The sequence below is a fragment of the Leuciscus leuciscus genome, assembly GCF_965113295.1.
Source record: "Leuciscus leuciscus genome assembly, chromosome: 1".
NCBI lineage: Eukaryota > Metazoa > Chordata > Actinopteri > Cypriniformes > Leuciscidae > Leuciscus > Leuciscus leuciscus.
The window spans coordinates 43,925,028-43,939,627 of NC_138725.1; the positions used below are offsets into that span (position 1 = coordinate 43,925,028).

The 14,600-nt window shown below is 36.0% G+C and overlaps 1 protein-coding gene across 2 annotated transcripts; it reads left to right on the forward strand.

The window, feature by feature from the left end:
• Nucleotides 1-7: 7 nt before the first annotated feature.
• Nucleotides 8-14,525, forward strand: pdpk1a (3-phosphoinositide dependent protein kinase 1a). 2 transcript variants are annotated; one of them, XM_082189478.1, is made up of 14 exons: nt 8-145; nt 6,561-6,785; nt 6,974-7,016; nt 7,112-7,249; nt 7,365-7,509; nt 7,590-7,687; nt 7,972-8,047; nt 8,149-8,217; nt 8,644-8,740; nt 8,829-9,002; nt 9,873-10,069; nt 10,406-10,463; nt 10,623-10,775; nt 11,055-14,525. In XM_082189478.1, exons 1-14 carry the CDS (start codon nt 122-124, stop codon nt 11,145-11,147), a joined length of 1,590 nt encoding a protein of 529 aa, XP_082045604.1. In that variant the 5' UTR covers nt 8-121; the 3' UTR covers nt 11,148-14,525. The 2 variants fall into 2 exon arrangements, with proteins under 2 accessions (XP_082045604.1, XP_082045603.1); XM_082189477.1 differs by lacking the exon at nt 8-145 and having other exon boundaries at nt 4,388-6,785.
• The last annotated feature ends 75 nt before the right edge of the window (nt 14,526-14,600 follow it).

Below are 14,600 nucleotides of genomic sequence, written 5' to 3' on the forward strand. Positions count from 1 at the left end.
CCACTGCATGAGACGTTGTTGTTGTGTGACGTCAGAGCTGGCAGGAGAGAGAGGCAGCAGCGGCCATCCACTAACAGCTCTGTAATGACAACATTACTGAGACATCTGCCTGTGAACGTCCATGGCCAAGACCAAGAGCCAAACAGTGAGTATATGATGACAAATACAACATTAGACACCGAGTGACACTGAATGATAGGGTGTCATGGACCTGCATCTTTATTTACAGTGTTCAAATTAGCCAGTTGCTATCTTCTTCTAGCTAAGCAGCTTAGTGTTTGGGGAGGGATTTCACTTTAGTAAGTTGCATTCTCTAAATGTAATTCAAACCATTTAAGTCATTTGTTTGGGTGTTTTGAAAGACGAAGAGCACGCACTTGTTTGTTTTCAGCATTTCCTAAAAAAAAAAAAAATGTAAAAAAAAAAAAAAAAAAACTCTTTCCGTGCTTTAACGTAGTTCATCGTTATTGCATGTAGTGACATCATTAATTATATATCATTTTATTTTAATTAGCACGGTTGTTTTGACATGTAGTTTGTCAGCTGACGGGCTAAAAACAAACAGCAGTGCTCGTGAACATGCCAGAGGAAGTGACGCAGCAGCGCAGAGTCGGTTAATGATGGATTTGTTTAATTTGTTTAAGGTGTCCGTACAGTCTCCTCACGAAACTGCTCTCACGCGAGACGTGTTCACTTGACAAACAACACCGTGGAATTTTACGAGAGTTGCACAAGCTAATCTAACTCTAAAGACGCACATTTGACTATCACTGCTGCTTTTAAACAAGCAATGCTTAAAATTAACTCGACATGATTATGTCCACAGATTAGCCCATATACAGAGTCTAAAGCAGAAGGATGCACTTGTTTAACACGTTCAGAAATATTCACCTATGTTTGGGTGCCTCTTTTGCTTTGTTTTTCCCTGGCTATCACTCTGTCCAATAAGTTACCATTTTATGGCTTCATTTTCTGAACATTTGTTGCACAGAATTATTTTTATAAAGGTTTTCCCCTTTAGGCTCATGGTCATGGAAAACATAGAAGAGTCGTGGGAATGAATAAAATCAATTAATAATCCAAATATCAAAATTTCTGTCTTATTATGGAAGGCCATTTCTGTCAAAAAAACAAAACAAAAAACATACTTTGGTAAATCATAATTATGAAAAAAAAGTAGAAATTACGAGATACTAATTCATTATTAGATAAAAAATTCACAGTCATAATTATAGGTATGAATTCATAATTATTTTAAGATATACTAATATATTAAGATAAAACGTAAAAATTATGAGCTACAAAGCCATTTTGACTATGACTTTTTATCTCATAATTTCAACTTTGTACTTTCTCATGATTATGGTTTAGTAATTATGAATTACCAAAGCATGTTTTTTTTTTTTTTTTTTTATGTGGCAGAAATGGGCTTTCATGTATTAGAGATATTATTTGACAGTAAAAATAATAATATTTGAAATATATAAATTTTAAGAATTAATGATTAAAGCGTTGGAAAATATGCAAATGGGAATCTGCCACAGCAGAATCTACACAATGATTATAAATAAATATATAAAATGCTTATTATTATTACACATTAACTCAAAAATTAGCAAAATTAAACTATTCACCAAAAGAATAGACCCTGTAAATATCTTTATATATTAATATTTACCTCATCTGAGGTTTTCAAAAGGTTATATAAGGTTGAAAAGATTATGAGGTTTTCAAAAGATTCAATAGCCTCCTAATAATAACTAAATTTAATTGCACAAATCCAGCAGCACTGGGGAAATTGTGTTATGACATCTGCATCAGGATGTTGTTTATGTGGCTACAGATTTGATAATGAGCCACAGCACATGCAGGAAATTCATGCCTCGTCTCTTACCTACAAATCAACTGAATGAAACAGTTACTTGAAGTCAATGTGCTAAATGTGTTTGTTTACAGTCTAAAAGATATGATCTGACATTTGCAGCTTGTATGCCTCGACACAGATCAGGCATCTACAGAGACGTACTGTAGTCGAACAGTAGTGTGTAGACATTGTGTACATTAGTCATCTGTCTTTCGCTGTTTGAATAGGAGTATGATTAAAAAAAAAAAAAAAAAAACTTTGTCTAGATGTTTATGAATGTATTTTTCTTGTGATGACACTTTATGACCCAGCTTGCAACTCGTTTGTATTCACGCTTACTTTGGCATCCTGTCAACCTTTACTATACTGTCCTCTCATGCGTACAGTGCCACTATTTGCTTTTTAAATCATCCAGTGCTGGCTGTCAGAGATGTAAGTGTATTGTATTTGGTGACTCTATCAAAACTTCACTTCCTAATCTAGTTTTAAATACGACTTCCAGGAAAACTGGCCGTTGCTATCAGATTACAATGTGTCACACCATTCGGATGCCATTGATCCAGAGGTCGTATTGCGCAGCTCGTAATCGTCATTGTTGTTTTAGCCATTGTGTTTATGCCACTCCCATTTATTTTATTAATGTGTCATAAAGAAAGTGATGTTACCTGTGTCTGCTTGAATTACTTAAACTGTTCAGATGGCTGATCCTTACACAAACATACACAATCAAAAGTTGAACTTATGTTCCTCATGATTTTAAATTCGGACAAATATAAACAACGTATGTGTGTATTTCTTTACAAACCCAACATTTTAATTAGTTTAGTTTTAATTAGTTTAAAAGACATGATTTGGACTGGATAGTGAACAAAAAATCAACCAAAAAGCATCCCTGTAAAAAAAAAATTTGCTGTACAATCAACTTGGATATTTAATTAATTTAAACTTAAATTACGTTAAACTGAGTTTAAAAATGAGTTGAATCTTGTATAACTTATAAAAAAAGGTTGAAAATTGCCTAACTTATTTTGATGAGTTAAAGCAATGTAAAAAACATTTATTGTCGTAACTTGTAAGATGCACTTTTTTTGTTCCTGCATAATGCATTTTTTATACCATTGAATTGATAATGTCAAAGATGTATATTTTTCAAACATTTTAAAAATGTACAAAATAAATTAAATAAAAGTACTAATAATAAAGATGTAGAATAACTTTCGCACTGCATGATGTCAGATTTCTTTAAATTTTTTGTGCCTCTCAGTGCTGTTTGCAGACAGTTTAAATTCTTTCTTTCAAAATGTCAATATGCTGTGTGCATATGACCTGATTTCTCTTTTTTTTTTTTTCTTCACGTCAAGCTCCTGTAGCATCCATTCCTTTTTATTTTAGTCAGTTACAGGCAGGAGGGACAGTCCAGTTTTAGTTTCTGTGGTTGAGTGTGTTTGGCAAAGAGGTATTGGAGAAGTGCCCTATGTAGCAGGTGTCTGGAAAGTACCAGGTTTTACACTAATAACAGAACCATTTAGAATTTGTTTTTTTTTCTTCTCTCTCCACAGTTCTCATAGTAAACAAATGAGGAGTGATCAACCTGCTGTGGGGAAGCAGATCTTGCTTTATTTGCATGGCTTTGGGTGTTATCTCAGACTTGAGGCTAAAACTACCCCAGTATATTTATATTTCTCTAAAGTAGGCATGAAACACAAGTTGCAATGTGATCGAGTAAAAATACTTATTTTGTCCATGGGGAATTGATTGGATGGTTGTGGTTTGCTATTGGTCGATCTCATGTGAGTGACAGGTTGCCCCGCCCTCACTAGTAAACACACCATCAGAGAAGAGATGTTGCTGCAAGAGGGAGGGGAAGTTATTCTGATTAAAGCTACACTGTGTGAATACAAAAAAATATATATATATTCTTAGCAAAAAACACTTAGTTCTTTCAAAAATAGATGTGCTCATTAATGTATATTTACTTCTTTCAAGTAATAAAGTATTCTCGTAAGTTTATAATCTGCCATTGAAAGTACATACGGGGAGGGGTTCGAATGCCGGTCGCCATGTTGCCCCTCCATCTTGAAACTACATTAGCCAAAGAGGGACATACCTGTAAATGCAAGCTTCGCCTTTCGCGCTTTACACTCAGTGACACAGAGACGAATGCGAGGGGGAGATTACTCGCGACTGCCGGTGTTGTGCCAAATTTCGACCCCCTGCCAAATTATTACCCCCCTCGTTGAAGTCAGTACCTGATTGCCTAATTCTAACCCCACCCCTAATCCTAACCCCTCCCCCACAACTAATCCTAAACCTACCAATACTAGGGGGGTAATCATTTGGCGGGGGTCGAAATTCGGCACAACACCGGCAGATTTGAAAGATTGCTGATGGAGGATCACTCCTATTCTCAAGGACATGTAGCATAGTCGCCAAGGAAGCGAAAGAGAGAATTAAAACGTCAACGTGACAGGCAAATCAGAAAGACCAAAGTCAATACTGGAGTAACTTTTCCTAGATGGAAAGAGCTCATGAGGAGCAAAGATTTTAAAACGGACGCTGAGGTTGCCTGCTTTCTTCTCGACAGGTAATTCAGCCTATTTGTGTAAATTCGAAGTTTTATAGTTGCTTGTCTAACCATAGCATGGTTGTGCATAACGCCAGAACGACCTCTAGTATAACTTGCGTTACTTTTCCTCACATCAATGGTGAAAAAGTATTGTTTACCTTGTAACATAAATCTGTGCTGCGACGGATCACAGGTGATAGTTTTAAAGGCGCAATTGGACGAAGTCGAACTGGAAGCCATGTTAATCTTGGACTAATACGGCCACCGTAGGAGTTAAAACGCCCTCGAAATTGAAAGGAACAGAAACTAATATTCACTGGGTAGTCATATACAATTTCACCGCTAGATGGGGGAAAATATCACACAGTGTAGCTTTAAAGATTACATGAAGTTAAAATAATGATGTGCACGGATACATACATTTATGGTAAATACTGCAATATTCCATAAAAAATAACTTAATGAACATGCTCTTAATTGGATGGTTTAGTCTTGTGTCTCAGGTTGCTCTTGGTGAATGCATTTCACTTGGTCTGTGCATTTGTTTTCTTATGTGTCCCTTTTGGGTTTAGGTTACATCATTTACAGGTGCGAACCACAATTTGCCATAAGTTGCTATTGCTAATCAGTAGCGGGTTATATTAGGGCAACATTCTTATTCGAAAGAGCCTTGGATTTGTCAAACCTATAAGTGCAAGTTTAGTCCCCAGTATTGTTTTGTTCATTTTCACAGAAGAAAACGTTGGTAAATTTTAACTGTGTATAGTTGTTAAACGTTTATTTAGTCAACTTTGTCTTTGAAGTTGGCACGAAATGAAAATTAACATGTATGTTATTCACATTCAAATGTATGTTATAGATTATTTGTTATATTGTTATATGTTATTATAGATTATCGTATTATATGTATAGTTATTGAGAATGATTCGTCTGTGCATTTGTTTAGTTTAATTTAAAAGTTTAAAATCAAATTAAGAAATGATGCATAGAATCTAGCCTAACATTTTTTGACTTTTCCGCTAATCCATTAATCTCAGGGGCTGTTTTACACGACACCGTCTTCAGCTAAAAACGTAAAACTTTTTATGCGTTTTGGCCATTTGACAAAGATCGACAACGGCGTTTTGGGTGCCTGAAAATGCAAAGTTTTTGAAAACGGTCTCCGTGTAAACAACAAAAACGTGAATCTCTGAAGACGATGACGTCATGCCACATGCGTATTACGTGTTCAGTCTATAGTGTTTCATCGCCATCTAACAGCCTGGCAGCAGAATACATAATTTTTTGTCGTTTTCGTGGATCCGTGTAAATGGGAATTGTTTTGACAATGGTGTTGTCTGTACGCGAAAAACTTCTCCGTTTTAAGCATATCATTGTCGTGTAAACGTACCCTTAGATGTACGAATCTGATATAGCAGTGGTCTTGGTCTTATACTGCCTCCTAGTGGTGTGGATGTAGCATCATGTCAAAGCAAAAGTTTACCAGTGCTATAAAAAGGCATAATTCACAGTCAGTCATGATTCATTTATACCACAAACGTTAGGGTCCAATAGCAGGAGGACAGGGGTGGTTGCTGGGATAAAACTAGTTGTATACGGCTGGTCATGTGATCTCAACATGTCTGCCCCCATGAGGTGACCCACTGCAGGTAAAATAAAGCTGGCTTTATTAGGCTACTAATATGACTGGAGTCTTCATCTCATTTGAGTGAGCGTGATATTTTTCCAAAGTACTATTCATCTCTTTATATCTTTATTTAACTTTTTAATAAGTGACTGACTGCACCTTTAAACGATCAATCACCTTAAACTTTTAATTCAGGTAGCCTATTATACATGTGGTTACTTAGCATTGGTTAGACTTAACCAAAAACGGTGTTTTCGCAACTTCAGCAGAGTAAATATTTTGTGTTCTCTGCAGCGTAAACAAAGGCAGGTCTGAGTGAATGAATTTGAGTACTCGTAATCCTGGGTGAAAACAAACACAGCCCTCCCCTCTGCGGAAGCTCTACTGTACTTTATCAGCTGCTGGTTTACTGCCTCCAAGGTGGTTTTGTTCCTCATTGCACATGCACCCGCATGTCTGAGTCAGTGTCATGTTTGCTCTGTGTGTGTGTTTTGCTCGTTCAGTACGATGCTGCTCCCATCCAGCCTAGCGTGGTGTTGCGTTCCTGTGCTTCTTCATCAATGGTAAGGACTCAGCTCAACTCCAGCCTTCCTCACTGTCTCAGTATGGAGGTCCGCGGGGGTGAGGCAAGCGCCCAGCCAAAGACATCGACCCTCAAGCCTCCACAATCACGCAAGAAGGAGGACTTCAGCTTTGGCAAAATTTTAGGAGAGGGTTCCTTCTCAACGGTGGGTACATTTTTTGCGATTTTGCAATGAAAGATTTAATCCTTAGCAATTTAACAACTACATTTGAGGTCCAAACTGCCAGTATAGTAGTATAAACTTGCCCGATATTTTTGGTAGTTGAATAACAATAACGTTTTTACGATGGCTCCATTGATTTGATGTAATAGCTGAACACATTTCAATTGCAGGTTGTGCTTGCAAAAGAACTTGCCACAGGAAAGGAATATGCAAGTAATGGGCAATTTATTTTATTTGATATATAAATGTATTATAGTAGTAATATATTAAATTAACTACACTGATGTCATTTGAAATTTGTTTTTCAGTGAAGATTCTCGAGAAGAATCACATCAGGAAAGAAAATAAAGCACACTATGTGTTCAGAGAGAAGGATATATTGTCAAGCATAGATCATCCCTTTTTCGTAAAGCTCTACTTCACGTTTCAAGACTCACATAAACTTTGTATCCTTTTCGGGAGTAAAACTGTGGCGTTGAGCTGTGAAGCTGTGAAATCAGGTCTGTGTTGGTTAAACTCATTATTACTTTGTTAAAATGTTCTTAACTTCTAATCCGTCAGATTTCGCCCTCAGTTATGCAAAGAATGGAGAACTACTTAGATACATTCGCAAAATAGGCTCATTTGATGAGACTTGCACAAGATTCTACACTGCTGAGATAGTTTGTGCTCTCGAGTATTTGCACACACTGGGAATTATTCACAGGTAATTTGACTAACAATATGACTTTGATTGAAATCATCCGTAATGCATTTTTGAATTTGTATTTATTTGTTTTTATTTAGGGACCTTAAGCCAGAGAACATCTTACTGAGCGAAGACATGCACATTCATATTACGGATTTCGGGACAGCGAAACAGTTGTCTTTGGACAGCTCTCAAAGTAACGTATAGTTCATGAATATTTCATTGAATTGCTTTGCTTTGCTCTGGCTGTTGTTGTTTTTTTCATAAAGACTGTCGTTAACTTCCTTCAACCCCCTTGTAGGTCAGGCATGAAGTGTTTGTTATCTATAGATACACTCACAACAGTACTCAAGTAGCATAAATATGGGACAGTCTATCATTTTTCTTCACGCATATGTATGAGTTGTCAGCAGGGTTACGGACAGTATGTGATGCTGTTTGTCCCACCTGAATCTGAACCTGAAAGATTTGTCTTTACAGCAAGAGCCAATTCTTTTGTTGGCACTGCACAGTACGTTTCTCCGGAGCTGCTGACGGAAAAATCAGCCTGCAAAAGGTGTTGGCATTTAATGTGCAATAGCGCAATATTACCAAAATAAGATGTTAGTCAATTGCATCAAATTAGTTTTTTTATTTTCTGTGATATTTCTCTTTTAGTTCGGACCTCTGGGCACTGGGTTGCATAATCTATCAGCTGGTGGCCGGATTACCTCCGTTTAGAGCTGGGTGAGTTACTGATCAATTCAGATTTAGTTCAATTAAATGTTTTTAATAATGTGGTGATGGTGCTTTGCACTGCCACTGAAGTGCTGGTGGTTGATCACTGTTGTAATTGCAGTTTTTAAAAACATGGTGTGAAATAACAGGAAATGTTGGCTTTGGTGTTTATGACTTGTTTGTGTAGACAGTACAGAGGGCTTCTGAGGAAACCCCAACCACTGGGTCACATGACCCGCTTGCAGTTTTAGTTACATTACAACCAATAAATTGGCTCGGACAGCCGTTGAAAACAAAACACTGAACCATGTGACTTTAAATTAACCCTTTCCTTCTTTCAACTGATTATTAAGAGCTCTTCAGTTGTGAGACTACAAACCGTTCAGTTGATATTGATTTGGTTGAGTTAGTCATTTACCTTTGTCTTTTTAATAGGAACGAGTACTTGATTTTCCAAAAGATAACAAAGCTGGAATATGAATTTCCTGAGAAGTTCTTCCCCAAAGCTAAAGATCTGGTGCAGCGACTGTTGGTAATAATAGTTTGTTTTCATTACATTCCTTCACTTTCAGTTGCATGACTATGCTGAAGAAAATTCATTGTTTATCTCCTGGTTTTAGTCTTTGGACCCTAGAAAGCGGCTAGGATGTGAGGAAATGGGTGGGTTCAATCCACTAAAAGGCCACATGTTCTTTGAGACAATCTCATGGGAGAATTTGCCGGTTCAGACCCCACCCAAGCTGACCCCTTACCTGCCAGCCATGGCTGAAGATGATGAAGACTACTATGGCAATGTTAGTTAGACTTATCTTACATATTATCCACTATACTGTGCAAAATTACTGTCTTTTGTGCTTTTTTTTTGTTATTTTTCCCCTTTGTTGTTTTTTTGGACTTTTTATTTCGTTTTTTGTTTTGATTTATTATATTTTTTTAAACCTTTTTGTTTTTTGGGGGGGCTTTTTTTTTGTTTGGGCTTTTTGTTTTGTTTTATTGTTGTGTTGTTTTTGGTTTGGAGCTTTTGTGTTTTTTTGTGTGGTCTTTGTTTTGTTGTTTTCTGTTTGGGCTTTTTGTTTTGTTTTATTGTTGTGCTGTTTTTGTTTGGACCTTTTGTTTTGTTGTTTTTAATCAGAATTGACCTCTTATTAAATGTCCTACGTTACGGATACCATTTCATGTTTTCTTTAAAGTCTGCTTTAAATCAAAACTGACCCTATTTACTTTGTTTGACCCTATTTACTACATTACCAGTATTGTGGTGAACAATTAATCTGTGCACAGAAAAAAAAGTTTTTGTCGTAATCTTTAGTTAAAATCTGAAAGTTTGCTTCCCCTTTAGAATGGCGTTCTTTCTCTGATGATGTCAGTTTGACAGATTGGGCAGAGAGTCCTTGAACGCTCCCCTCCAACCGTCAGTCGGCTGTAAGCTAGAGATGGCGAGGAAGTGCGCTAAAATCAAGCTTCACTCTTATTTTTCTCACATTCAGTGATCTTCAGAATTACGTCACAGTATTTTAGTAAAGTCGGCCACAACTTCTGGTTAAATAAAGTAAAATTTGTAAGTGTGTATGGTCAGTTAATGGTACAAATTGTGAGCTCTCAATTGCAGGCTCACTGGGTCTTGTTACTGTGTAATGATTTGCTGTTTGCTTTGGATCCCACAGTATGAAGATCTCCTCAGTCAGTTCAGCAGCCTGCAGGTGGTTCCATCCAGCTCATCTCAGATCGTCCCACTGAGATCCTGCAGCAACATTGAGCAGTACATCCATGACCTGGACAGCAACTCCTTTGAGCTGGACCTGCAGTTCTCCAGTGAGGAGAAACGACTTCTGCTGCAGAAGCAAACAAGAGGCAACCCGTGGTATGTCACAACCTTCATTCAGAAATTAGTTTTCCTGCTCATAAACCTTCATTCTGGTTAAATATTAAATGATCATCCTGTAATGACGGTACAATCAAACACACATTAATTTTGTTATTATACATAGTTTTTGTGTGGGTGTATGTGTCATAGGATTGTGTGGGTGTATGCACTAATAATGATTAGTTTTTATCTCATGCATTTCCTGTTGAGTTTTATTGCATGTTGTAAAAGGAACTCTTGATCATTATAGTTCTGTTTTCAATCGGTCAACAACACGGGCAGCACTGCCAGCTTGTTATTCATTAACATTTGTTTTTTTTTTCTGTCTCAAAGGCACCAGTTTGTTGAAAATAACTTGATATATAAAATGGGACCAGTTGACAAAAGAAAGGTAACATTTTCCTTCCTGTTTCTTATCTTATATGGTATGAAACAGGTGCATGTTTTAAAAAAAAAATTTAAGTGTTGAGTGAGAAAACAAATAGCGCCCTCTTTTGGCTTCCTTTGGTAAGTTTTTGTTTTGACCCTTTCTTGTTTGTAATTTTCACAGGGACTGTTTGCTCGACGCCGTCAGCTTTTACTGACTGAAGGACCACATCTATATTACGTGGATCCTGTGAATAAAGTTCTGAAGGGGGAAATTCCATGGTCTCCAGAGTTGCGCCCCGAGGCCAAGAATTTCAAGACGTTTTTTGTCCACACGGTACAAATTATAGTTATTATATATAAACGTAGTTAAATATATAGCTATTTGTATAGCTGTTTATAGTCTTTTTTAAAGCATTTGCCTAATAGGCAGTGCTTCTCTGGCAGCTTTAGTTGTAGTATCATGGTACTCTGATAAACACATCATACTGAATGATTACTAAATATCATTTATAAGCCATAGTACACACGGTGCAAAAAACATGGTAAAATCATGGTACTTTTCGGGACTTTGCGAAATGCTGCTAAATCTTGTCATTGTTTTCCTCATATGCAGCCAAACAGGACATACTATCTAATGGATCCCAGTGGGAACGCAGACAAATGGTGTAAGAAGATTCAAGAGGTCTGGGGAACAATTTATCACTAACATAAGACTACTGGCATGACTGGGCATCAGAGGACCACTGGAGTCAAGGCAAGTCTGAGAGGTCTCAGCCCTCCACCATGCAACTACCAAACAGGAAGATCTGTTCATTTATGGGACTAGTGCATCAATATTTCTTCTTGAAGACAAAATATGTTTTGCTTGCAGTGTTTTTGTCATGTTCAGCAGTTGTAACATAAAATCAAAGATCAGTAAAACTCAGCAAATCCACAACTTGTACACTATATATGTGTATATATATACATAGGAAAATATCCACAAAAGCTTGAAAAAAAACAAAAAAAAAACACTCATAATCTGTTGCCTTTTAAATAATAATAAGAGTGCTTTAGGATAGCTATAGAGGACACTGAAAATGATCCTACAGGTCAAGTAAATATTCAATTGATACACAAATCGTTAATATATTTATATTTATTCTCTCAGTCATCTTGTTCACATGTATGTCATATTACATGAAATTATTATCATCAGAGGAAGAATCACTGTTGAGCTGTTATATTTAATATGAAATGGCAATGGATTTTGTGGGTTCACGTGTGAAACTCGCACTTGGTTCCTTAAATCTGCTGTTTATATATTTTTTTATATTATATTTTATTTATAAACATTGGTTTAGATTGAAAACAAGTACTTGATAAGGTACGTTACACAGTATACACTGCAAGCGAGCGGCACGGTGTTTTGCAACAAAAGTGGATGGCTGTTGACAGTTACATTGTGTCGTACCATGTCAGTCTCTTGCAATGTAGATATGGTGTAATGCCTACGGGAATTGAGCTGTGAAGAGAATCGCAACTGTAAATAAGGGCCGCGTTCGGAGATGCAGTTTTTGACCGCTTTATTGTACATTGAAAAGGATGTTGGTCCAGCACAGGCAAGCGAAAATGCTGTAACCAAGTGAGAATTAAGCACAGAAGTGTGTTTTTCCTCTTCTGTTGCGTTTCCTCCTTGCATTTTTTGAGGAATTGTTCAACTGTGTATTTATAATTCGACTGGGTTTGTCACCGAACATAACTGTGATGTACAGATGATGTATTATTCAGAAAGTAACACCGTGTTACTGGATTTGCACCTTGTATAATTTTATTCTTATATAAGATTATTTGCTGGCAGTGGCGCAGCCTGTAGTACCTTGTATTATTTAAATTCGAATATTCAGGGGCCATGTGTTGTAAATATTGAATATTGCCTTTGAATGTGAATGATTGCTGTAATTCTTTGCAAGATTTTTATGTGTCCTAATCAGGTCACTTAAATTATATCAGATTCAATGTTTATGCCCTTTGGTTTCTACGTACCTTTATGGAAGCTTGATTCCACCAGGGAGTACAAATAAATAAATACATACATACAAATAATTGCAACTTTTTTATCTCACAATTCAGATTTTTTTTGTGTGCAAGATATAAATTCATAATTGAGAGTTATAAAGTCAGAATTGCGGGATATTAACTCTTATATCTCACAATTCTGACTTTTTTTCCCTCAGAACAGAGATATAAACTCGTAATTACTAGTTATAAAGATATCAACTCGCAATTCTAAGAAAAAAGTTCTGACTGATTTTATATCTTGCAATTCTGACTTTATAATTCACAATTGTGAGTTTATATTTCACAATACTGACTTTATAACTCAAATATGAGTTTATATCGCAATTCGGACTACAACTCGGAATTGCAAGTTTACATCTCGTAATTCTGACTTTATAACTCTCAATTGTGAGTTTATATTGTAATTCTGATTATAACTCGTAATTCTGACATAACTTGCAATTGCAAATGTATATCTCGCAATTCTGACTTTATAACACGCAGTTGCGAGTTTATATCATAATTCTGACTTTATAACTCGCAAATATAAGTTTATATCTCGTAATTCTGACTTAACTTAAAATCGCAAGCTTATATCTCGCAATTCTGACTTTATAACACACAATTGCGAGTTTATATCTCATAATTCTGACTTTATAACACGCAATTGCGAGTTTATATCTCATAATTCTGACTTTATAACTCGCAAATATAAGTTTATATCTCGTAATTCTGACTTAACTTAAAATCGCAAGCTTATATCTTGCAATTCTGACTTTATAACACACAATTGCAAGTTTATATCTCATAATTCTGACTTTATAACACGCAATTACGAGTTTATATCTCATAATTCTGACTTTATAACACACAATTGCGAGTTTATATCATAATTCTGACTTTATAACTCGCAAATATAAGTTAATATATCTTGTAATTCTGACTTAACTTGAAATCGCAAGCTTATATCTCGCAATTCTGACTATAACACACAATTGCGAGTTTATATCTCATAATTCTGACTTTATAACTCGCAAATGCAAGTTTATATCTCATAATTCTGACTTTATAACACGCAATTACGAGTTTATATCTCATAATTCTGACTTTATAACACACAATTGCGAGTTTATATCATAATTCTGACTTTATAACTCGCAAATATAAGTTAATATATCTTGTAATTCTGACTTAACTTGAAATCGCAAGCTTATATCTCGCAATTCTGACTATAACACACAATTGCGAGTTTATATCTCATAATTCTGACTTTATAACTCGCAAATGCAAGTTTATATCTCGCAATTCTGACTTAACTCTCAAATGCAAGTTTATAAAAAAGTTAATAAAAAATAAAAAGTCGCAATTACCTCTTTTTTTATTTTTTATTCCATGACAGAAACAAGCTTCCATAAACCTTTAATGAAACTGGAGGATGTTGAGGAGAAAATAAAGTCTCATAATAAAAGTGTACATGAAGAGTAAGATCTTTCTGCTTCTGTTTCTGACAGACTGTTGGTAGTATGTGCAAGACAGCAGTGCTAAGACAACAGCTCCCAGTAGACTTTCCCTGTCTTTTACAGTTGGGTCTCTCATGCATGCTGGCTGTTTACATTTCTCAACATCTTGCAGTGCTGAAATCAGGTCACACTGAATGATCTCGCTGTTCAGCTTTCCAGGTCTTAGGTAAACATATACAGTAAGAGAATGCCCACAGGCATTTCCTACACAGAAAAACATCAGCTATGAGAAACACATCTCATTTAGCAATAGCAGGACCATCAAGTGATGATAAATGCCTGCTATTCACTGTACTGTCTTTTGTATGATCAATCTTCACATGGCTCCCTCAAATGATCTTCATTCTATACTGATTGCACATGAGGACACCATTGCATAGCACTGACACAGATAAAGGATAATCTGATTAAACCATAGAAATAAGAACTGAATCACTACTTAACTAAGCCATTGAAATATGAACTTTTATTTGAACTGTCTATGAACTGTTTTACCTGTATATGATTAAACTATTGAAATGTTATCTGTTATACTTGTGTTTATCAAACCAAACTCTGGAAATATTAACTTTCACTAGTGTTTTTCTGAATAGACCATA

Bases quoted from the DNA above. Each gene is read 5' to 3' on its own strand.
- pdpk1a (XM_082189477.1), top strand. From the start codon at position 6,510: ATGTCTGAGTCAGTGTCATGTTTGCTCTGTGTGTGTGTTTTGCTCGTT. The intron at 7,250-7,364 runs GTATCCTTTTCG...CTAATCCGTCAG, and splicing joins TCAAGACTCACATAAACTTT to ATTTCGCCCTCAGTTATGCA. The intron at 10,464-10,622 runs GTAACATTTTCC...TAATTTTCACAG, and splicing joins GACCAGTTGACAAAAGAAAG to GGACTGTTTGCTCGACGCCG.